A 24,651-nucleotide genomic window follows, 5' to 3' on the forward strand; every position below is an offset into this window, starting at 1 on the left:
TCTACGTTGACCAACAGCCATGAGTGAATCAGGAGCATTTCAACCCTGCTGTATACATAACTGTAACTATTGAATTGTACAGATAGTCCTTGACTTACAACAGTTCTTTCAGTGACCATTTAAAGGTACAAGAGCATTTAAAAGGAGTCTTAGGCTTATCTTCCACACTTACAACCATTGCAGCCTCCCCGTGTTCACATGATCAAAATTCAAATGCTTGGCAACCGACTCATACTTATGATTGTTTGCGGTGTGTTGGGGCCATGTTAATCAAACATTTGTGACCTTCTGATAAGCAAAGTCAGTAGAGAAACCGGATTCGTTTAACAACCATGTTACTAACTGAACATCTGCAGTGATCCAGATGAAGAGCCGGGGTGGCACAGCAGGTAGAGTGCAGTACTGCAGGCCATTGAAGCTGACTGTAGATCTGTAGGTCAGCGGTTCAAATCTCATCACCGGCTCAAGGTTGACTCAGCCTTCCATCCTTCCAAGGTGGGTAAAATGAGGACCCGGATTGTGGGGGCAATATGCTGGCTCTGTTAAAAAGTGCTATTGCTAACATGTTGTAAGCCGCCCTGAGTCTAAGGAGAAGGGCAGCATAAAAATCAATTAATCAAACAATCAAACAAACAAACAAACTTGCTAAGATGACCATAAGGACACAACATTACTGATACTCATAAATGACTGAAAGCCACTTATGGATTTTTTTTTGTATGAAAAAGGAAATGATTTTGAGATTTATGTGTTTGATGAATAGAATAATAATTACAGGGGATTGAAGCCATTTCTTTATTTATTTTTTAATGTTTTCTGTTCTTTTCTTCTTCTTTTTTATAATATATCCTGTTAGGGAAGACATTAGGAAAATACCAGGGTATCTATCTACCTACCTACCTACCCACCCACCCACCCACCCACCCACATACATACATACATACATACATACATACATACATACATATATATATATATAATTTATTTTATTGATTGATTGATTTTGTCCAATACACAATGAGGGTTTTAGTGGGTATTTATCTTCCTTCCTTCCTTCCTTCCTTCCTTCCTTCCTTCCTTCCTTCCTTCCTTCCTTCCATTCCTTCATATTTGAGTGACTCTCAAATATTTAATCCAGGCACAATTCTGGATTTAGTCAGAGTGGTATAATTTGCAACATCTGTGGATAGCACATTCTGCTGAATATAAAAGTTACTTCCTTTGGTGAATGGCACTCCTCCTCCTTTGATTTTAGGAAGTGTACATTACTAAAAAGTTGTGTTCCTAGCACTTGTAGTTCCTTTATGCTTTAACACTGGGTGATTGGCATAAAGCAAGTACTTTGTTCACTCATTCAAGAAGATGGTGAGGAATATTTTCTGTTTCCTTATTCTTGGTAAGTAGGCAATTTCCTGGTTAACATAGCCAAGGACAGTGAGAAACCATAGCTTGGGTGGTAGAAGAGATATATCACAGGCAGAAAATCCCATCCTCTATCTAGATAACAGGAACAAATGGCAGAATGATTTTCTGCCTCAGATCTTTGAGAATTGCTACCAAAGTAGGTAAGATGCTCTTAGAAAGGCAGAGCATTTGAGTTGATAGACCATGGTGATAAGGCTTCTACCACAAAGTTAAATGACCCCTAGGAAATCTAATCTCTTTGTTGGAGAATATAGAAGGAAAAATAAAAAAAGGAAAATGTGTAGGGAGACAGAAGGGGAAAGCCAATTATCTTTAAAGTTCTCAAGAATGTTATAGCCAAGTAAAATTGTAATAATTTGTTTCATTGGTCACATTTGATGTATAAGATATGGTTGTCCAGCTTTACAGTTGTTAGTCCAGCTTGAGAATCAGATGCAGAATAATGGGTGACTCATTTTTGTATTATTACCATATGCAAGTTTACAATAACAGCTGTTCTGACTTGAATTGATTCTAAACTCTTAAATGAAAGGTCAGTTTCTGTCAACACTAGATTTTGGATTGAGATTATCAAATGCAGCCAATGGGTACATTCAGGTCTCAGGAATTAATATGTTTTATAAGTACTTTGCAAGATCCCTAGAATTACAATGAATTGTATGATAACCTGGAGGATTTTGTAACAGCCTTTGTGTCTATTGTTTGAAATCCTCTAATTTTTAAAGGCAAATTACTTTGTATATAAAAAGATCTGTATATTTTATTACAGTGCAGATATGATTTGGGGTATAGAGTCTTTTCATTCTGACATAACAATCTGCTCCAATAATCATTTTTCTTAAGATTACAACAATCCTATTTCTAGTCCAAATATGGCAGTAGGCATTTCTCTACTGTAACAAGGACAATTAATGTTTTAATTGTCATGAAAAATGGAATTGCAAATCAAGTTTATGGAAAAGACATCTGGCATAAATACAAAAAAGCTAGAGAGCCTTTATTATTATTTATTATTTATTAGATTTGTATGCTGCCCCTCTCCATAGACTCGAGGCGGCTCACAACAATAACAGTACAATGTATAACAAATCTAATAATTAAAAGTCATTAAAAAAACCCTTATTTAAAAAGAAACATACACACAAACATACCATGCATAAACTGTATAGACCCAGGGGAAAGGATATCTCAGTTCCCCCATGCCTGGCGGCAGAGGTGGGGTTTAAGAAGTTTACGAAAGGCAAGGAGGGTGGGGGCAGTTCTAATCTCCAGGGGAAGTTGGTTCCAGAGGGTCGGGGCTGCCACAGAGAAGGCTCTTCCCCTGGGTCCCGCCAGATAACATTGTTTAGTCGATGGGACCCAGAGAAGGCCAACTCTGTGGGACCTTATCGGTCGCTGGGATTCGTGCGGCAGAAGGCGGTCTCGGAGATATTCTGGCCCGATGCCATGAAGGGCTTTATAGGTCATGACCAACTTTTTGAATTGTGATTAGAAACTGATCGGCAACCAATGCAGACTGCTGAGTGTTGGTGTAACATGGGCATACTTGGGGAAGCCCATGATTGCTCTTGCAGCTGCATTCTGCACAATCTGAAGTCTCCAAACACTTTTTCAAAGGTAGCCCCATGTAGAGAGTGTTACAGTAGTCGAGCCTCGAGGTGATGAGGGCATGAGTGACTGTGAGTAGTGACTCCCGGTCCAAATAGGGCTGCAACTGGTGCACCAGGTGAACCTGGGCAAATGCTCCCCTCACCACAGCTGAAAGATGTTTCCCTAATGTGAGCTGTGGATCGAGGAGGACACCCAAGTTGCTTGCCTTGTATTTTGAAGACATCCAATATACTATACATTTAATATTTCATTTCTTCTAGGTACTGGATTTGTAATAGTCTATGCAAAAGTAAAAGGTAAAATTTATATTATTTTCTGGGAAATAGAATAAAGGGGTGCTATTAAATACTAACTATGTTGTGAAGATAAGATCATCTGTGTCTTTTTTGCAATGAACTTCAGTTTCCATTATGTTGTTTACCTATAAGACTTACAGACCTTTGTCAAAGTTGAACAAATATTAACTAACACCATTGTTTAACCCACCCCCATTTGCTGCAGTACTTAAAATCCATTATTTAGGAATGGACCTTCCATGCTCAGTTCAGTCTGAGAAATTTAGTACCATGGTACTGTATATTTTACTAATACAGTGATACCTCGTCTTACAAACGCCTCGTCATATAAACTTTTCGAGGTACAAACCTGGGGTTTAAGATTTTTTTGCCTCTTCTTACAAACTATTTTCACCTTACAAACCCACCACCACCGCTGGGATGCCCCGCCTCCGGACTTCCGTTGCCACCGAAGCACCCGTTTTTGCACTACTGGGATTCCCCCGAGGCTCCCCTCCATGGGAAACCCCACCTCCGGACTTCCATGGTTTTGTGATGCTGCAGGGGAATCCCAGCAGGGGAATCCCAGCAGTGCAAAAATGGGCACTTCGCTGGCAACGGAAGTCCAGAGGTGGGATTTCCCATGGAGGGGAGCCTCAGGGAAATCCCAGCAGTGCAAAAACAGGCGCTTTGGCTGGCAAAAGGGGTGAATTTTGGGCTTGCACGCATTAATCGCTTTTCCATTGATTCCTATGGGAAACATTGTTTCGTCTTACAAACTTTTCACCTTAAGAACCTCGTCCCGGAACCAATTAAGTTTGTAAGACAAGGTATCACTGTATAGTCATTTTGTTCCATACACATATAGACAGTCAAATATGTATCTAAATCTAAAATCTGTTATTGGTAAATACTATGCAGTCACAAGTCAAAGTGGGCAACCTATAAGCCATATCCATCTTCCATTTCTGAACCCAAGAGAAGTCATTTGGCACAGATCATTCTCTGGGGATAGACCAAGCGGTATTTCAGATTGCAGACTGCCTCCTATTTCCAAGTTCTGTTTCTACTTCCTCCTCCATCCAATGCCTGATTTTACTGGTTGTCTCTCACTTAATTGTCAGTAATGATGGTCACCTGCTTCCTTTGCTACACATCACCTGCACAGATGTTATAACCAACAATGAAAAATGAGATAACATGTGGTGTCATCATGATTCAAGCTTCACCCTTTTGTACCTGTGGCAAATGATGCCAGTATGAAAGAGACAAAGCTAGCAGTAGACATTTTGTCACTTTCTTATAATAATAATAATAATAATAATAATAATAATAATAATAATAATAACAACAACAACAACAACAACAGAGTTGGAAGGGATCTTGGAGGTCTTCTAATCCAACAAACACACATCCGCTTGGGCAGGAAACCCTACACTACTTCAGAAAGATGGTTATCCGACATCTGTTTAAAAACTTCCAGTGTTGGGGCATTCACAACTTCTGGAGGCAAGCTGTTCCACTGATCAATCGTTCTGACTGTCAGGAAATTTCTCCTTAGTTCTAAGTTACCTTCTAAGGTGCTTTGGAGAATAGGTTGACTCCTTCCTCTTTCTGGCAATCCCTGAGATATTGAAACACTGCTATCATGTCTCCCCTGGTCCTTCTTTTCATTAAACTAGCCATGTCCAGTTCCTGCAACCGTTCTTCATATGTTTTAGCCTCCAGTCTCCTGTCTTCGGAGAGGGGCGGCATACAAATCTAAGTAATAAATAAATAATAATAAATAAAATAATCCTCTTTGTTGCTCTTCTCTGTACCCTTTCTAGAGTCTCAATATCCTTTTTGCATCATGGCAACCAAAACTGAATGCAGTATTACCAAGGCCTTATAAAGTGGTATTAACACTTCACGTGGTCTTGATTCTATCCCTCTGTTAATGCAGCCCAAAACTGTGTTGGATTTTTTGTCAGCTGCTGCACACTGTTGGCTCATATTTAAATGGTTGTCCACTAGGACTCCAAGATCCCTCTCACAGTTACTACTTTTGAGCAACGTACTACATATAGTGTACCTGTGTGTTTTGTTTTTCTTTCCTAAATGTAGAACCTTTCCTTTTACATGACTGGAAGATACCTAGCAAGATACATTGGGAATCATACGATGATGCTACCGAGCTAAGTAATCCAGAGCCTCAGATGCGGTATAACACACGGACACAAGAGCTGGGTAATAAGGGTCACTTTATTAAATATAAACATAGAAGAACTGCAGAGGCCACTAAATGGGGCGGAAGTTCCTATATATAATATACTTGGGCAACTAAATGGGTGTAGCTCCTTGCCTGGGTAGTGCGAGGCTATGTTTAGCCAACGCCCAGCCATGTAAGCTGCACCTCAAGTGTGTGGGAGGGTTCATCCCCCATGACCCAGAACCCGAAATGATGTAAGTGAGTCCCAAAGGCACCCCCTCTCCTCCACCCCTGTCAGGTAGACAGCACGAGTTGTGGAAAGGGAAGCCCATCATCTTCCAAATGATGCCCAATGGAGAACACACAGTTACTACTGATTTCTTTATTTATTTATTTATTTCTTTATTTAATTGGATTTGTATGCCGCCCCTCTCCGTGGACTCGGGGCGGCTAACAACAGTGACAAAAACAGAATGAAAAAATCCAATACTAAAACAGCTAAAAACCCTTGTTATAAAACCAATCATACATACAAACATACCATGCATAAATTGTAGAAGCCTAGGGGGAAAGATTATCTTAGTTCCCCCATGCCTGACAGCAGAGGTGGGTTTTGAGGAGCTTACGAAAGGCAAGGAGGGTGGGGGTTATTCTAATCTCTGGGGGGAGTTGGTTCCAGAGGGCCGGGGCCGCCACAGAGAAGGCTCTTCCCCTGGGCCCAGCCAACCAACATTGTTTAGTTGATGGGACCCGGACAAGGCCCACTCTGTGGGATCTAACTGGTTGCTGGGATTCGTGCGGCAGAAGGCGGTCCCTGAGATAATCTGGCCCGGTGCCATGAAGGGCTTTATAGGTCATAACCAACACTTTGAATTGTGACCGGAAACTGATCGGCAACCAATGCAGACTGCGGAGTGCACCCCGTTACTACCAAGCAGTGACCGAGAAGAAATTAGTCAATTGCTAAATGCCAACCTAATTAACCCCCAGACATGCCACATAACCAAAATACACTTTTCCATCCTCCAGGGTGGAGTAGGCAAAAAAAAAATCTAGACTCAAATGTGCTGCGATTACAAAAACTCCTACTCGGCCTCGGTTGGGTGACCCTAGATTGAACTTGCTTGCAACCAGGCCAAAAAGGTGAAGAGCTGGGCAGCTTGTAGACCTTTTTAAAGGCCACTCGCTCAGCCCAGTCACTTCTGGCCATGTGAGGCCGCACCAAGCCCAGCTAATCAGGAAGTCGGTGCCGTGTTGTCCAGCACCGACGCAAATGTTGGTCCCGCCCTGAGGGGGTGTGGCTTTTCAATTCTGTAAGCCAATTCTCTCCATGTATTCCAGTCTTGCACTATTTCTTTGAATTGTTCTATGCTCTCTCTGGTATCAACTGTGATAGTGTCCAGCCACTATATTCTTTGTACCACAGCTGTACAACAAATAAATGATAAATACTGCATACAGTATAGTATTTTTTCCTCTTTGTCTATGTATATTTCTAAAACACTTTAAGCAGGGGAAAGTTAAAGTTCTGATGGAAAGTGGGAATGGCACAATAATATTTGATTTGAATTTGTTCCTGTTAATGTTTTCAGAATTTAGTGATTCAATCACGTCGGATGAAAGTTGTTGCTGTTGTAGCACCGATGATGAAGTATACAGTGGTATATATGCTTCTCTTACTCCTTCACAAATAAATGATAAATACTGTATATAGTATAATATTTTTTTCCTCTTTGTCTATGTATACAGTGATACCTTGTCTTACAAACTTAATTGGTTCCGGGACGAGGTTCTTAAGGTGAAAAGTTTGTGAGACGAAACAATATTTCCCATAGGAATCAATGGAAAAGCGATTAATGCGTGCAAGCCCAAAATTCACCCCTTTTGCCAGCCGAAGCACCCGTTTTTGCACTGCTGGGATTCCCCTGAGGCTCCCCTCCATGGGAAACCCCACCTCTGGACTTCCGTGTTTTTGTGATGCTGCAGGGAAATCCCAGCAGGGGAACCCCAGAAGCGCAAAAATGGGTGCTTCGCTGGCAACGGAAGTCCGGAGGTGGGGTTTCCCAGCGAAGGGAGCCTCAGTGAAATCGCAGCATTGCAAAAACACCGAAGTCCTCAATACCCCACGTACGGACTTTTGTGTTTTTGCGATGTTGCGATTTCACTGGGGCTCCCCTCGCTGGGAAACCCCACCTCCAGACTTCCGTTGCCAGCGAAGCGCCTGTTTTTGCATTGCTGGGATTCGCCTGCTGGGTTTCCCCTGCATCATCACAAAAACACGGAAGTCCAGAGGTGGGGTTTCCCATGGAGGGGAGCCTCAGGGGAATCCCAGCAGCGCAAAAATGGATGCTTCTCTGGCAACAGAAGTCCAGAGGCGGGGCATCCCAGTGGCGGAGGTGGGTTTGTAAGGTGAAAATAGTTCGTAAGAAGAGGCAAAAAAACCTTATACCCCGGGTTTGTATCTCGAAAAGTTTGTATCACGAGGCGTTTGTAAGACGAGGTATCACTGTATTTTCAAAATACTTGAGGCAGGGGAAAGTTAATGCTGAATGGCTCTGATGGAAAGTGGGAAGGGCACAATAATATTTGATTTGAATTTGTTTCATTAAAAACATCCTGTTAATCTTTTCAGAATTTATTGATCCAATGATGTGGGGTGAAAGTTGTTGCTGTTGTACCATCGATGATGAAGAACACAATAGTACATATGCTCCTTTTACTCCTTTTACTCCTTCACTTGATCCTCCCACATCAACTGCCACTAGTAATGACAGTAAGTATTATTATTCCTCATCTCATTTCAACTGCATATTGAACACAAAGAAAAGAATGGTGACTTTCAGCCATCTCCAATGTCTTAATCAATAACAATATTCCATTAAGGGTTGTTCAGCATTTTATTTCTTGCAGTGGCCAACTAGTTGCCTCTGATAGTGCTTTCTTGTGAATTCTGTGGTGTCTACTACTACCCACAAGTTAATTATCCCCACATGAGTGTTGCAACAACTACAAAATGAGTGTTCCTCCCTGAACCCTGAAAAACATATTTACAATTCCATTTTAAAACAGTAATACAATAGCATTGATGAAATCAGATGTACTGTACATGTTAACAATGACAAACTGAATTCTGAAATGAAATCCATGTTTTCATGGATAACATTTTAATGGCCAGGAGCCACATCAAATATGGGGATGGAGTGCAATTTGTAATGTGTTTTGCATTGGTGACAAATTTCAAAGCTGACTCATACACATTGAAATATGTTTTTCTTTTTTGTGTGTTGGCTGTGAAAATTTAAAAAAAGATTAATTGAGCAATCTATTTTAGGGCTTGCACCACAAAATGCCAAGGCTTAATCCACTGCTCTGAGAAATAATGAGTTCCAAAATCAATGTCTTTGAATTTTGATTCAATTATTATTATTATTATTCTACCCAACATGCCTACCTGTAAAGCATTATCTGCCATGAAAATATTTTATTATTTGTAAACAAACAATTTTGCATTGTACTTAAAAAAAATTATTTCCTTTCATAGAAATTCTCCCTTACTGCCAACAAGATTCAGGAAATGACAATTTAAATATATGTGAAAAAGAATTGGAACAAGTAAGGAAACCAATATGAGTTAATTTTGTGATTATAGTATTTATAGTACTAAGAAAACAGGATGAAGGATTGAAAGTAGCTGAAGTAAAATATGGAGTAGTGCATTCTATTGTGTTTTATTTGCTGTCTGTTATTAATTTGTTCATTGCTATTATTTGGAATCTTGAAAGCATCTAGAGCAGTGTTGGCAAACCTTTTTTTCCCCCAGGTGCTGAAAGAGTGTGTGAGCACACTATTGGGCATGCGCAAATTCCCACATCCATAATTCAATGCCTGCGGAGGGCGAAAACAGCTTCCCCCCCCCTCCGAGGCCCTCTGGAGGCCAGAAATGGCCTATTTCCCAACTTCTGGTGGCCCCAGTAGGTCCGTGTTTTGCCTTCCCCAGACTCCAAAGTCTCTTCTGGAGACAAAGGAGGATAAAAGCACCCTTCCCTATTCCCCTGGAGGCTCTCTGGAAACCAAAAATGCTCTCCCAGAGCCTCTGTGAAAGCCAAAAATTAGATGGCCAGCACACACATGCACATTGGAGCTGAGCTAGGGCAATGGCTCGGGTGCCAGCAGATAGGGCTCCGCGTGCCACCTGTGGCATCCATGCCATAGGTTCGCCATCACTGATCTAGAGAAAATACTTTTTTTCTCAAGGAAGATATGAAACTGAAATTTAAATTTAAGGCAATTGTTAAATTTTGTAATGTAAAGGGAGAAGGGCGGCATACAAATGCAATAAGTAAGTAAGTAAGTAAGTAAGTAAGTAAGTAAGTAAGTAAGTAAGTAAGTAAGTAAGTAAGTAAGTAAGTAAGTAAGTAAGTAAGTAAGTATTAGATTATTTTCTTAACTCTTCCAGGAAAGGCTAAATGCTAAAACTGGGAGACTTCTCCACTCACACCCCTCTCTCCCTCCTATATAATCTTGATCTAAGATTGGTTCTGCTCATCTCACTCTCAGAATGATTCTAACTGAAATTTATATCCTGTGAAAAGTTTCTGGGATTTGCTGGAAATTTATTTTAAAAAGCAGGAGAAAATACTACGTAAACTAAATCATGAAAACAATAGAAACTGAAACTGAGGAGGAAACAGAGCAGAATGATTTCAGTTTATGGGCTAAATGTATGCTAAAAAGACCAAAGCCTCTGAGTAATCATACTTATTTATGAATTCTATTTGTGTTTGACAAGTGAATCCAGTTAGATATTTTCTTCACCACTATTTTCAGCTTTGCAAGGACTGAATAGAAGGCGAAGATAATAGCACTGATCTCTTTGAATTCATTCTAGGAATGGCTCAAGAATGGGCATCTATTAGTATATAAGCCTTCTTCTAGCCATGAAGTCTCTCCAGACCATGTTTCTAATTTATGGCAGTGTGACAAGGCACTTTTTAAAAAGTGTGTATGTTAGGAGAAGGGGGACAAGCTTCTTGCCAGATAAGCTTTGAGAAGAGAATATTACCGTATTCTTTTTTTTTCTTTTAGGAAAACAGTACATATTGCTATGAAATGAGATCTACCTTCAAAGTCTTGGAATCCCTCTGTAGAAATGACACATATACTGAAAGCACCTTGAAAGTGAGATTTATTAAGAACATAATATTTCACAATTGAGAACAATTTCATTTTTCTGAGAAGAAATGGGTATATATACATACATACTGTATATATACCCATTTCTTCTCAGAAAAATTATATGTGTGTGTGTGTGTGTGTGTGTGTGTGTGTGTGTGTGTGTTTTCGTAGATTTTCACGGGTACAGGTTTGATGGTCTTGGTATATTCGGGTTTCTTCCCGTGTAGGATTTGGAAATTTCTGGCAACATTTCGACGAGGTCCCACTCGTCATCTTCAGGCTTGTGGTTCTGTCCTTGTTCTAGAAGGACAGAAGCACCAGCCTGAAGATGACGAGTGGGACCTCGTCAAAACGTCGCCATATATATATGTAGATTGTTCTGAGTTCGGGTTTTTATATATATTCGTAGATTTTCATGGGTACAGGTTTGAAGGTCTTGGCATATTCAGGTTTCTTCCTGTGTAAAGTTTCAGAGATTTCTGGCGACGTTTCAATGAGGTCACACTCTCATCTTCAGGCTGGGGTTTTTGTCCTTGTGCCCTAGCACATTCTTCTCTACACTATGGAACATTCTTCTTCCTGAAATCTGGCCAGACCCCACATTCGCAACCTTCCAAAAAAGTACTTATATATTGCTTTAGGATGAGATTGGCATAACAAGAGTATGTAATGAATTGCACTGAAATATTTAGCTGCGGCACCAGATCTTTTGGGTTTCAGTGTTTGTGTTTTGTTGTAGATACATATTATTTTATTTGAGAATTGTGAGACACACACAATTTAGTTCAAGATTGGCAGTTCTATCACTGTTTTAAATAAAATAGATGAACAAGTGCAATCTGCATGGTTTAGAGATCTATTTGCTTTTTCGTAATACCGCAGGACTTGAGGAATTCCGTTGAAAACATTTCTCGCAGCGCTTCCCTCTTGGATATTGAAAGAAAAGAACACATTTTAACAACTTTGCCCTTGTTAATGGACGGAATAAGCGCAGTTGCCCTATCATTAACTTTTGAAAATCGACAACCACTGGAGGTGGAAGAAAACTCCATAGGTAAGAACCCCACTTGAATGAAAGTTTCCCTTCATTCACCAGTTGTTAGCATTTCTTCCTATTGTGCTTTATATGAGCAAGCTATAATTCGGACTTCATTAGTCTGGATGTGAGTAATCAGAGCTATTTTAAATTTATTCGTTTTATTTATTAAATTTGCATCCCACCTTTCTATGAAATATTAAAAGTTTTTACTGATTAAAGATAACATTAGAAAACATAAATAGATAATAAAATACTAACAAAGAGGAGGTGCATTGTATCAGGGGTGTCAAACTCGATTTAATTGAAGGCTGAATCAGGTTTGCCTTTGACCTGGGAGGACAGAGGTGGTGTAGCCAGCTTTGACATCATTCCTGTTGGGGGTGCCTGTGGGGCCTGAGCTCTCTGCCAGTGAAAATGGGCTCCTAAGAGTCATTTTCAGCTGTGATGGCCTCCTGCATCCCTCTGCCAGTGAAAACAGAGGTCTGGAGGGCCATGCCCTGCCGAGCTCCGTTTCCACTGTCAGAAGCACCACAGGGCAGTCATTTTCTGTTTCGAGGGCAGTCCTGCAGGCCAGATCTAAGCACCCCGGGCCCTGAGTTTGGCACCCCTGCACCATATTATGAAAAGTTATTCTTACTTGTTATCAGGTCCTGGTTAAACAAAATGATCTGTATTCATTAGATCCATTCGGCATTTCTTTGTCATTCCAGCGATCCAAACAACTCTCATCAATCGAGAATTCTTAGAAAATAATGAAATACTCAAGTTAAAAACTAAACGAGATCAAATGGCCATCCACCTAAGAAAAGTGGCAAAAAATGCCACTGCCACAGGTATTGCTCATAGTCTGTTTGCTTTTTCTAAAGAGTAGATCAAAAACTACTTCTACGATCTGCTTTATTGCTCCCTCTCTGTCAGCTGGACCTCAGGAGTTTTAGACCTGCAGAAATTTTCATAACCCTGGTTTTGATTAGGGAAGTTTCTGTTAGCATTCCACACTGGGCTAACCAATGTTAGAATACCAAACTTCAAACAGAGTATATGTGGCAGTGGTGGTTGTTCAGCCAATAACAAAGGCCAATAGAGTAAAGATATAAATATTATTCACAATGTATACAATAGATTAACCAGCATATACAGTCAGCTACATACATATCCAACTATTAATATTACACCAAGTTTCATACAGTATCATACTATAATAGACTACTATTAAACACACATCAAGAACATAGACCATTTAGCACACAGCAATACCATTTAGCACACAACATTAAGACCATTCAGCACATAGCAATATATTATATTATCAGCAATATTAAGCACACATCTAAATCATAGCACCCAGCAATATATTATATTATTAGCACACAGCAGTATTAAGCATACACTAAACTTTAGCACACAGCAAAATTTAGCACACAGCTATATAGCAAGCATTATTAAGACTAACCTCAATAGCCACCAACAATATATTAAGATCCAATACAATGCAAGCCAATACAATACAATAGAGAGCAGCACATCTGTCTCCCTTTTATGGCTAATTGCAGCCTAGCCATTAAAGTAACATTATACTATTTCCTCCAAATATACATTGCTGGTTAGTTCATATATTGACAAACCCAACCAGTGCAGTATGTAGTACTGACATTTTCCATCTAAAATCTGTAAAATGCTAAATTGGGAAAGGTGGACTTAAGGGTAAGAAAGTACAGTAGTTTGTAGCAGCTATTTTACCAGGAGGCAAATACAGTGATACCTCATCTTACAAACGCCTCGTCATACAAACTTTTCGAGATACAAACCCAGGGTTTAAGATTTTTTTGCCTCTTCTTACAAACTATTTTCACCTTACAAACCCGCCGCCGACGCTGGGATGCCCCACCTCTGGACTTCCTTTGCCAGTGAAGCACCCGTTTTTGTGCTGCTGGGATTCCCCTGAGACTTCCCTCCATGGAAAACCCCATTTCTGGACTTCCGTGTTTTTGTGATGCTGCAGGGGAATCCCAGCAGGGGAATCCAGCAGTGCAAAAACAGCTGCTTCACTGGCAATGGAAGTCCAGAGGTGGGGTTTCCCATGGAGGGGAGCCTCAGGGGAATCCCAGCAGTGCAAAAACCAATGCTTCAGCTGGCGAAAGGGGTGAATTTTGGGATTCCATCCTTCCGAGGTGGGTAAAATGAGGACCCGGATTGTGGGGGCAATAGCCTAGCTCTGTTTAAAAAGTGCTATTGCTAACATGTTGTAAGCCGCCCGGAGTCTAAGGAGAAGGGCGGCATAAAAATCGAATAAATAAATTGCACGCATTAATCGCTTTTCCATTGATTCCTATGGGAAACATTGTTTCGTCTTACAAACTTTTCACCTTAAGAACCTCGTCCCGGAACTAATTAAGTTTGTAAGACAAGGTATCACTCTATATGGTCCTACATTGATCCTTGTATTTTGCTAGGTTGGGGAAAATACATACTCTTTATTTGATGTTATCTTGCTCTCTGATCTTCCTTCTGTCACTTGCAGTTGAAATTGCTGTGGCTTTTATATCATATGGTAAGCTGGAATCACTCCTAGGCCAGACTGTACAGAAGAATGGAACATTCCTGGGAAATGAAACACTGAACTATACTATGAACTCTAGGCTAGCAAACATTGTCACCAGTAAAGATATAATAGATATTTCTACCCCGGTCGATCTCACCTTTCGTCATCTCAAGGTTTGTAAATGCAGTCTTGCAAATGAAGGTATACAAATGAGGAGGAAACCAATCCTCTTTTTCTATCCATCTTATGAATATTAATTAAGAAAACAATCAGAATACAGAGGAAAATGTAAAGTTGAATAAATGCCTTCAGTAGATCTTATTGTCATTCAAGACAACTCTGATAGCAGCTTTTATTTAAAAAAAAGACATGATTCTGTGGACTGCAGTTAATTATGGCTTTTAATAAAACGGTATTTGTTATTGGAAAAGGTGCTACCAGAATCTTTTTGATTTTTTTGTCACCATAGATTAACACGAGTCACTACAGGGTCTGCTCATCAACAAGGTCTATGTTGTAGACCTCAGGATAGGCCTATCACTTCTTTCATGTGAGCTAGGTTTATTTGCACCAAAAGAGCATTTATATAGCAATCTGGGCCAGAGGTAGGATTCAGCAGGTTCTGACCAGTTCTGGAGAACTGGTGGTGGAAATTTTGAGTAATTCAGAGAATCGGTAAATACCACCTCTGATTGACCCCACCCCCATCTACTCTCAGCCTCCTGAATCCCAGCTGATCAGGAGGAAATGGGGATTTTGCAGTAACCTTCGTCTAGAGTGGGGTGGGAATCAGTAGTAGGTTCTAAAACCCATTGCTACCAATTTGTGTGCAGGTGATGTTCTGCACATGCACAGAAGCATCCTGGGTGGGTGGACGGAGACTCCACCACTACTGTTACACAGAACCGGGCCGAACTGGGAGCAACCAGTATAAAGCTCTTCATGGCATCGGACCAGAATACCTTCGGGACCGCCTTCTGCCGCAGGAATCCCAGCGACCGATTCGGTCCCACAGAGTTGGCCTTCTCCAGGTCCCGTCGACAAAACAATGCCGTCTGGCAGGACCCAGGGGAAGAGCCTTCTCTGTGGCAGCCCTGGCTCTCTGGAACCAACTTCCCCCAGAGATTAGGACTGCCCCCATCCTCCTTGCCTTTCGCAAACTTCTTAAAACCCACCTTTGCTGCTAGGCATGGGGAAATTGATTTTCCAAAGCCCCTCCGTTTTATGTATGGTTTGTTTGGGTTGTATGAGTGTTTTTAAATTAAGGGTTTGTAACTGTTTTCATGTTTTAATCATTGCACTTGTATTTTGTATGCTTGTTGTGAGCTGCTCTGAGTCTTCGGAGAGGGGCGGTATACAAATCTAATAAATAAAACAATAAATAAATAAACAAACAAACCCATTGCTGGTGGGAATGGAGATTTTACAGTATCCTTCTCCTGCCACGCCCACCAAGCCACACCACACCCACTGAGCCACGCCCACAGAACTGGTAGTAAAGAAATTTGAATCCCACTGTATACATTGTTCTTCTTACGCTTGCTTCCTTATCAATGTTCAATAACTCTGAAGTAGAGTGTAAAGTAAATATGTGGATTTTCTCCCTACCTCCCATCAACATTACTTCCCTCTTGCAGGATAAAGCTGCCAAGGAAGAGGTTCTGTGTGTCCACTGGAATTCCGGGGTCTTCTCCACTCATGGTTGCGAAATGATCTCTTCTAGCACCACCCACACAGAATGCAGATGTCAACACCTGTCCAGTTTTGCTGTACTGACAGCCACAACCCCCACAGAAGTATGTAATTTCTGAAAACATCTCAAAACTTTATCATGGTAAAAAAAACATATTATTCCCCCCCCCTCACTTATTCAAATATCTCTGGAGTCCTGAACTTGTCAAGGAAGATATTTTTTATCATTGAAGCTGGGATAGAATAGAATTTCTCTACTCGACATGCTGAAAAGTTTTCCATAATTATTCATAGCCATTCTTCGTATATGCACTACAGAAAAGTAAAGTTAGAAATGCTTGTAATCCTCCAGATTTAAAGATCCTGACACTTCATTTCCAAACACAAAAGCAGTCATGTATTAGAGCAGCTTTCATATGTAAGTCAGATCTATGCTCTAGACCAGGGGTCCCCAACCTTTTGGACCTTAGGGACCACAGTACTGTATTCATAATTTTAAATCCCGGTGACCACTAATATGAATCCAGCATGCCGCTTACTGGAGCATCTGGACTCCCAGTAATGGAATGAAGTCATTCAAACATTCTCTCCCACTTTTTCTTTCTCTTTCTCTCTCATTCTCTCTTTCCCTCCCTCTCTCTTTCTCTCTCTCACCCTCTATCTTTCTCTCTCTCCTCTCTCTTCCCTCTCTCTCTCATCTTTCTCTCCCCATCTCTCATCTCTCCCTCCCTTCCTCCCTCTCTCATCTCTTTCTCTTTCTGACATCTCTCTGTCTCTCTCATATCTCTCTCTCCCCTTCTCTCTTTCTCTGTCTATCTGTCTATGTGTCTCTCACTCTGATTCTCCAGTGCTCTCTGAGTCTTGCAGGTGCTCCTTTGGGTTTTGTTGGTGATGGACACACCTCGGGAAACTTAGGGAGATGCACAACCTGCTCTCGGCCCCAACATTCCCCCAACCCAGCTGTAGCCAATGCTCCATGTCGTAATGCAGTGATGGCGAACCTATGGCACAGGTGCCGCAGGTGGCACGGGGAGCCATATCGGCTGGCACACGAGCCGTTGCCCTAGCTCAGCTCCAGTGTGCATGTGTGTGCCAGCCAGGTGATTTTTTGGCTCGCACAGAGGCTCTGGGAGGGCATTTTTGGCTTCCAGAGAGCCTCTTGGGGGGATGGGGGAGGCCATTTTTACCATCCCCCAGCTCCAGGGAAGCCTTTGGAGCCTGGGGAGGGTGAAACACAATCCTACTGGGCCCACCAGAAGTTGGGAAACAGGTCATATCCAGCCCCCAGAGGGCTTCTGGGGGTCAGGAGAAGCTGTTTTTACCCTCCCCAGGCATTGAATTATGGCTGTGGGCACTCGCGCATGCGGGATAGCATGCGCCCACGCTATTTTGGCACCCGAGGGAGAAAAGGTTCGCCACCACTGTCTTAATAGGTTCCAGGAGGAGATGGGAATACTGTCTCCCCCGTTGTGAATCAAGTTAAATTTAACTGCACTGCATAAGCAACAGGCAGGCCATGGAGGTGCCAACATCAGTGGTGGAGAGAAACTGCCAGGCTGGGACAGTGTCTTGAGGCTGAGAGGAAGTCACGCATCTCCTTGACAGACCAAGGTGTGTGGAGATGAAGCTTCACTTCTGCTCTGGAATTTGGAGCAAATCTCCACCCCCCACCCTTTCCTTCTCAGGCCAGGCAATGAGAGACTAGGAGGGGAGGACGAAGGGCAGACCAGCCACCGGTGGGTTCAGCCGAAAGGATGCCACAGCAGGGGGAAGAATGAGCCGTGAGTTGCCAGCACCCATATCTTTGGCCTGTCTGTGCCACCGTTCCCCTTGCACCATTACCTCATTCCGGCTAACAAGAACTGTACTGCAAAGTTGCAAGTTTCATGTAGCTCCCTGTACAGTGGAATCTGCAACCCCACCATGGCTGGTCCCATGTTCCAGAGCTGTAGTCACAGGACTGGCCATTAGTCATCCAAGACCAGCTCCTCCACCCAGGTGCACCTGTGGTCTAGACAAAGTGTAAAGATAACTTTCTTATCAAAATGACTCCATATAATGTTGAGAACTTCTCTTTCCAGGGAGATCAAATCCTCACCATTATTGGCCAAATTGGGTTGTCCATCTCAGTCATTTGTCTCTTCCTGTGTATTGTCACATTCATCTTCTGCCGCGCCAGCCACAACAGCACCACCTTCATCCACCTGCAACTGAGCTTCTGCCTGTTTTTTGCAGACCTCCTCTTCCTAATTGGAATAGATAAAACAGGCATCAAGGTATTTCAGAAGAAAATGTGTTGCTATGCTCAATGGAGAGAGAACCCCACCTGAGTATGTTTCCTACTCAGGTTAAATTAAGGTCTCCTTTTTGATTTGAATCAGTTTTATTTTGCAGACCCAATTCTTTTAACTTCTTAAATTATTGATTTATCTCTTATTGATTTATTGATTGATTGATTGGATTTATATGCCACCCTTCTCCATATTAGTATTATAAAACTATAAATTATATCTATATCATTTGAACTTATATTAATATACATTATCATTTTGAGCATACAATAACTAATTATTAAAATAGAGTAACAGAATATTATAAGATATGCCTATATTTAGATAAAAAGATTACAACTAAGTTTCTTTTCCTGTTCCTTTCTACCCTTTCTTTTTTCAATTTCAAGCTATAAGTTAAATGAAAAATGAAAAAAAAGCTACTTTGCACAAATGTTTCCTGTAGCTCTATTGCTGGAAACATGAGGGTCAAAGAGATATGGTTTGTTCCATTTCTCTCATTTCATTGCCCTTACTTGATTTTCTTTCAAAAGCAACAATTCAAGAATCAGATATTGATAAAGGAATAACATTTTATTTTTGATTCAGATCCTGTGCTCGGTTATAGCTGGAATGCTGAAGTATCTTTTTTTGGCCTGTTTTGTCTGGATGTTCTTGGAAGCTGTCAGTCTCTACTTCATTGCCAGAAACCTGAAAGTTGCAAATTACAGCGGGGTCAGCAAGTATATGAAGATATCTATGTACCTCATTGGTTATGGGGTTCCTGTCCTGATCGTAGCTATTTCTGCAGCAATTAAACCTGAATCATTTGGGACTTCTCGTTGGTAAGCCTCAGCATACGGTTAAAAGCTGATTCCCTCAATCAGTGCCACCAAGTTGTAAACTACATGAGCACAATTGCCAGTATTACTCAGGGAGCACAACTTTGTATAATACATTGAAGTGTTTGCATATCTGTCTGTCTGTCTAAATTTCTCCTGATCATATTTCTTTTTCTTTAGGTGCTGGCTTCATTCAAGTTTTATCTGGAGCTTTATGGGACCTGTCTGTGTGATAGTTGTGGTGAGCAAATATTGTCTCTTATTCTTTACAGTAGAGAAATGAAAGAATTTCATATTTGGAATCAGGATGTAAGCCTTCATTTCTTCTCATCAAAAATTAATATCTACTTACTTAAAACAATCAATTAGAGAAGTACAGGGGGGGGGGACTAACTTTAGTTATCTTTCCTTCAGCTCATCTAATGTTAGGCATGATCTATTTCTTGTTGTTGATGTTGTTGTTGTTATCATATTTATCTGAGAAGACTTATTCCCCCCAACCAAAGGTCAACCTCGTGATTTTCTGTCTTATTCTGAAGACTTTGCATGAAAAACTGGCTTCTCTCAATTCAGGGATATCTACAGCCATAAATACCAGGTAAAATCAATCAAAAAATATGAAAATAGGAGTTCATTATGATCCTGGCAATTTGACAAAAAAACTTTTTCAAAATTCTTTTTTATACTATTCTAGATCATATGAAGTTTGCCACAATGTTAACCTTTTGCTATTTTTGTAGATCACTGATGTTTAAGGCCATGGCCCATGTGTTCATCCTGGGTGTGACTTGGTGTTTTGGCTTCTTTCAATATGGCAATTTGACAAAAATTATGGCATACATGTTCACCATCTTCAACAGTATACAGGGAATCTTCATCTTCCTGGTGCACTGCTTACTCAACCAAAAGGTGATGTGTAGAAGAACAGAGGTCCACACTTTGAATAGCACAATTTTGAAAGTTAGATTACAACAGAAAATCTTGTGGTCCATGCCCCAAAGTTGCCTCCAAAAGAGTCAAGCGGACTTTCTGATTTTTCTTTGGAGATGTTTAGTTTCTCATCCAAGAAACTTCTTCAGCTCTGACTGGATGGTGGAGAATGGAAGGATTTCATTGGATCATCATAAAAACAAAAACAGAAAGTCCCGTTGCCTCTTGAAAAAGCACCTTTTGGACAACCATGACCTGGATGATTGAGAATCTCCATGGGCATTCTTATGGTCCGTGTTTCAAGACTAGCTTCAAGATTTTGTGAGTTCCTGTACAAAAGTGGTTTATGCCTTCATCTATCAGTTTCTCTCTCATTGAAGAAAAAAGTGGGCAGGGGATATAACGGTTAGGAGGTGAACATCATCTCCCTACATGTAGCTGTCAATTTATGGGCATTTTTTAAAAGGATAGTTTGACATTGCAACTGTGTATGAAGAAGCAAGTTATGACCTATCCTGAAGTTATACCTCCTGCATCATCCCTGCAGCCACATGGTTGCAAGTTAGGCGCTTGGCAATCAGCTCGCATTTTCAATCCTTGCACCATCTTGCAGTGATGTAATCATGATTTGCCAACCTTCTCAGCCAGCTTCCCACATGCCGAGTCAATTGGGGGAGCCAGATTTGATTAATGACCGTGTTGATTTACTTAGAAACTGTGTGATTGCTTAATAGCTACGGCAAAAAAACGATCATAAAATTGGGCCCAGTCATGAGATGACTTGCATAACTGCCGCATCGCTTAATGACTAAAATTGAGCTCGCAATTATGGTTGTGAGGATTACCTGTACTAAAGATTAGGCTAAAAACAGATTGAATAGGAGAAAGATGAATTTTAAGAAAAAAACAATAGAGAAGAAATCTAACGATTATCCATGTAATTATTGGAATATTCAGTAATTAATAAGAACACGTTTTTTAAAGAATTGTTAAGTGTTAACCCACTTTTCATACTTACAAGGAATTTCCAAAGTAGAGACAATTGCACTGAAGATTATTCTTCTGACTGACTTTGTATTTTGGATGTTCAGGTGAGAGAAGCTTATCGACATTGGCTTTATTGCAAGAAAGACATCAAACCTCCTGTTTCTGAGATAACTATGTCCTCTGTTCCCATCAGCCCCCCTGTGGTAAGATAGATTTAATCAAACTTACAGTGGTAGGGGTAACCAGCCTTGGTGCCTATTACAGGCAGTATCTGTATGTCCAGGACATCAATAGAATCATTTTTCTAACCCATTTATTTCTTACAATGCAAATATAGTGATACCTCATCTTACAAACACCTCATCATACAAACTTTTTGAGATACAAACCCAGGGTTTAAATTTTTTTTCCTCTTCTTACAAACTATTTTCACCTTACAAACCCACCACCATCCCTGGGATGCCCCACCTCCAGACTTCTGTTGCCAGAGAAGCATCCATTTTTGCACTGCTGGGATTCCCCTGAGGCTCCCCTCCATGGGAACTTCTGTATTTTTGTGATGCTACACAGAGGTCCGAAGGTGGGGTTTCGAGGACTTTGGTGTTTTTGCGATGCTGCGATTTCACTGATACTCCCTTCGCTGGGAAACCCCGCCTCCGGACTTCCGTTGCCAGCGAAGCGCCCATTTTTGCACTGCTGGGATTCCCCTGAGGCTCCCCTCCATGGGAACTTCTGTATTTTTGTGATGCTACACAGAGGTCCAAAGGTGGGGTTTCGAGGACTTTGGTGTTTTTGCGATGCTGCGATTTCACTGATGCTCCCTTCGCTGAGAAACCCCGCCTCCGGACTTCCGTTGCCAGCGAAGCGCCCATTTTTGCGATGCTGGGATTCCCCTGCTGGGATTCCCCTGCAGCATTGCAAAAACATAGAAGTTCGGAGGTGGGGTTTCCCATGGAGGGGAGCCTCAGGGGAATCCCACCAGTGCAGAAATGGGTGCTTCGGCTGGCAAAAGGGGTGAGTTTTGGACATGCACGCATTAATCGCTTTTCCATTGATTCCTATGGGAAACATTGTTTCATCTTACAAACTTTTCACCTTAAGAACCCCGTCCCGGAACCAATTAAGTTTGTAAGACAAGGTATCACTGTACCATATTTCGCAAACAGCAGGCGGTGGAAGAAAGCTGGATTATCTTGGATTGACTATGAATTCCTGAAATACCAGTTCTAGGCATTGGTGAAATCCAATTTCTTTTACTACTGGTTCTGTGGGTGTGGCTTGGTGCCGTGGCTTGGTGGGCGTGACAGGGGAAGGATACTGCAAAATCTCCATTCCCATCCCACTCTGGACCAGGCAGAGGTGGTATTTTCCCGTTCTCCAAACTACTCAAAATTTCTGCTACTGGTTTTCTGAACTACTCAAAATTTTCGCTAACGGTTCTCCAGAACCTGTCAGAACCTGTTGGATTTCACCCCTGGTTCTAGGTCTTCTTTTCCTCTTTTGGTGCTGTGCCAGAAAAATTCAGAAATAGGGGCAGTTCATTATTATTTAGAAACCACAAGTTGTACTGGCAACTCAGTGATGTAATCACCCAGTGAAACAGCGACTTTGTTTACAATCTTATTTCAGCCTTTCTTTGCTTTAAAGATCTGGAAAGGTTATAAATGTAAGGATTTGTCGTGCAAAGTTACTTTTTCATCACCATCGTAACTGCAAATTAAAGCAAATTTAATGGAGTTTAAAATGTAAATTCCTGCTAAAGGAGGCAGTCATTAAATGAGAGCTGAACTTTAGCTAAAATAATATTTTCAGACTTTGATTCAAATATTTTAGAGAGCTGACATTTGATGGAAAATTATGTAGGGGATGCATTCACTTATTTGCTGAAAATTGAAGTTTTTCCGCCTACCCACAAAGATTGTATCATTTCGCTTAAAAGCGAAACGCTTCCAAGCAAGTTGTTAAAAAGTGGAGATTGTTGCTAGGTTTTGATAAATATGATACTGTGTCATGTAAATATATCATTTGTGTTTTCTGTAGTTTAGCTTGCTCGGTAAACAAAAAATTTAGCCTAGACTTTGTTTGCTATTGTATATTGTTTTCACCTTTTGCTCACTCTAAAGCAAACTTTTAGATGGTGTTTTTTCTTCCCCAGACTAATGCGTCGTGTATTAATGAAGTGCATAACCAGAAGATTGAATGGCAAGAAAAACCATAGCACGCTGTCTCTCCTTTGGACTCTTTGTTCAGTTTGAATGAAACGGAAGAAAATTGGAGTATATTCAGCCATTTTTAATTCTCTTTCCTTGCTGATCTGTGGAGCCACATTGTATCCAAATGATAGTGGAGAACTCCCCACCACCACCACCACCAATTCCTTGTTTTAACTCACTTAACCAGAAATATGGTGGTGAAAAAAAATATAGAGGGGGCAGCTAATCTGGTTGCAACTAAGTATAATATCTAGTGCAGTGATGGCGAACCTTTTTTCCATTGGATGCCGAAAGAGCATGGGCACACGTTATTGTGCATTCGTGAGTGCCCACACCCATAATTCAAGGCCTGGGGAGGGCAAAAACAGTTTCCCCTGCCCCCTCCCAGAGACTCTCTGGAGGCTGGAAATGGCCTGTTTCCCAACTTCTGGTGGGCCCCCTAGGCTCATGTTTTGCCCTCCCCAGGCTCCAAAGGCTTCCTAGGAGCCAGGGGAGGGTAAAAACGCCCCCCACATCCCCCTGGAGGCTCTCTGGAAACCAAAAACACCCTTCCAGAGCCTCTGTGGGAGCCAAAAATCAGCTGGCCAGCACACACATGGAGCTAAGCTAAGGCAATGGCTCGCGTGCCAGCAGATATGGCCACATGTGCCACCTTTGGCACCTGTGCCACAGGTTCACCATCACTGATCTAGTGGATATGTTGTTAACTAAATTAGAAATACAAAGCCTTGAATAACTCTATAATGCAGGATGAATTTAAATCTCTTTTCAATACATCGTGTATATGTTCTCAGTATTTTTCCAAATGGATTGCCTTCTTGTGTATTAATATCTTTGTAGATAAAGTATTGGATAAAATGTTTTTCAGGTAGATATAGATAATTATTTAAAGAGACAGTTTTATTTATGACAACACTATATAAACCAAGTGTCATTCTTTGAACCATCAAGGTAATTAGTGTAGATCTTTCTCAAGGTATGGCTCTTTCCTATGTCATTGGAATGCATAGAACACACTTCTGCCATGATTGTGTTGGTTTTTAAGGAACAATAAATTGCTAATACATGAAATTAAGTGATTTATACTCCACATAGGTAAACTTTCTTGTTTTTCTTTATAATATGAACGATGCATTAAGTAGTTGAATTTATAATTTCACTGGCTGACATTTAATATATTTATTATTTACTTCATTCCCTTTCCTTACAGGACTTTTATAAATGCACAATTATACACTTTACATTTGTGTGTTTGTTTTGTATATTCCCAGTGGTTAAGTCAAGAAAGTATCTTGAAGTTTATGGTCAAAGCTCCTTTACCCCATAATATATCGTGCACATGAATGCTGATATTTTAAATATCAGTCATATTTAAATATGTCACTGAGTATTTTTGGTTACCTATTTTGGCAGCTATTATTCCATTTTAATGTCAAGTCATTTTATAGAACTGCCTCAA

At 40.9% G+C, this 24,651-nt stretch overlaps 1 protein-coding gene across 2 annotated transcripts; it reads left to right on the forward strand.

The window, feature by feature from the left end:
• Window positions 1–1,310: 1,310 nt before the first annotated feature.
• Window positions 1,311–24,433, forward strand: LOC139165642 (adhesion G protein-coupled receptor E3-like). Of its 2 annotated transcripts, XM_070748856.1 has the most exons (18): window positions 1,311–1,396; window positions 3,297–3,332; window positions 5,418–5,540; window positions 7,095–7,163; window positions 8,135–8,275; window positions 9,044–9,114; window positions 10,588–10,680; window positions 11,560–11,731; window positions 12,427–12,549; window positions 14,238–14,431; window positions 15,896–16,054; window positions 18,032–18,226; window positions 18,830–19,065; window positions 19,243–19,303; window positions 19,569–19,660; window positions 19,803–19,971; window positions 21,084–21,182; window positions 23,135–24,433. In XM_070748856.1, exons 1-18 carry the CDS (start codon window positions 1,363–1,365, stop codon window positions 23,195–23,197), a joined length of 2,130 nt encoding a protein of 709 aa, XP_070604957.1. In that variant the 5' UTR covers window positions 1,311–1,362; the 3' UTR covers window positions 23,198–24,433. The 2 variants fall into 2 exon arrangements, with proteins under 2 accessions (XP_070604957.1, XP_070604958.1); XM_070748857.1 differs by lacking the exon at window positions 12,427–12,549.
• The last annotated feature ends 218 nt before the right edge of the window (window positions 24,434–24,651 follow it).

This window comes from Erythrolamprus reginae, chromosome 3, assembly GCF_031021105.1.
Source record: "Erythrolamprus reginae isolate rEryReg1 chromosome 3, rEryReg1.hap1, whole genome shotgun sequence".
NCBI lineage: Eukaryota > Metazoa > Chordata > Lepidosauria > Squamata > Dipsadidae > Erythrolamprus > Erythrolamprus reginae.

Coding starts and splice junctions, on each gene's coding strand:
- LOC139165642 (XM_070748856.1), top strand. CDS start 1,363: ATGGTGAGGAATATTTTCTGTTTCCTTATTCTTG. Junction 5,541..7,094: donor CACACGGACACAAGAGCTGG/GTAATAAGGGTC, acceptor TAATGTTTTCAG/AATTTAGTGATTCAATCACG. Junction 7,164..8,134: donor CGATGATGAAGTATACAGTG/GTATATATGCTT, acceptor TAATCTTTTCAG/AATTTATTGATCCAATGATG.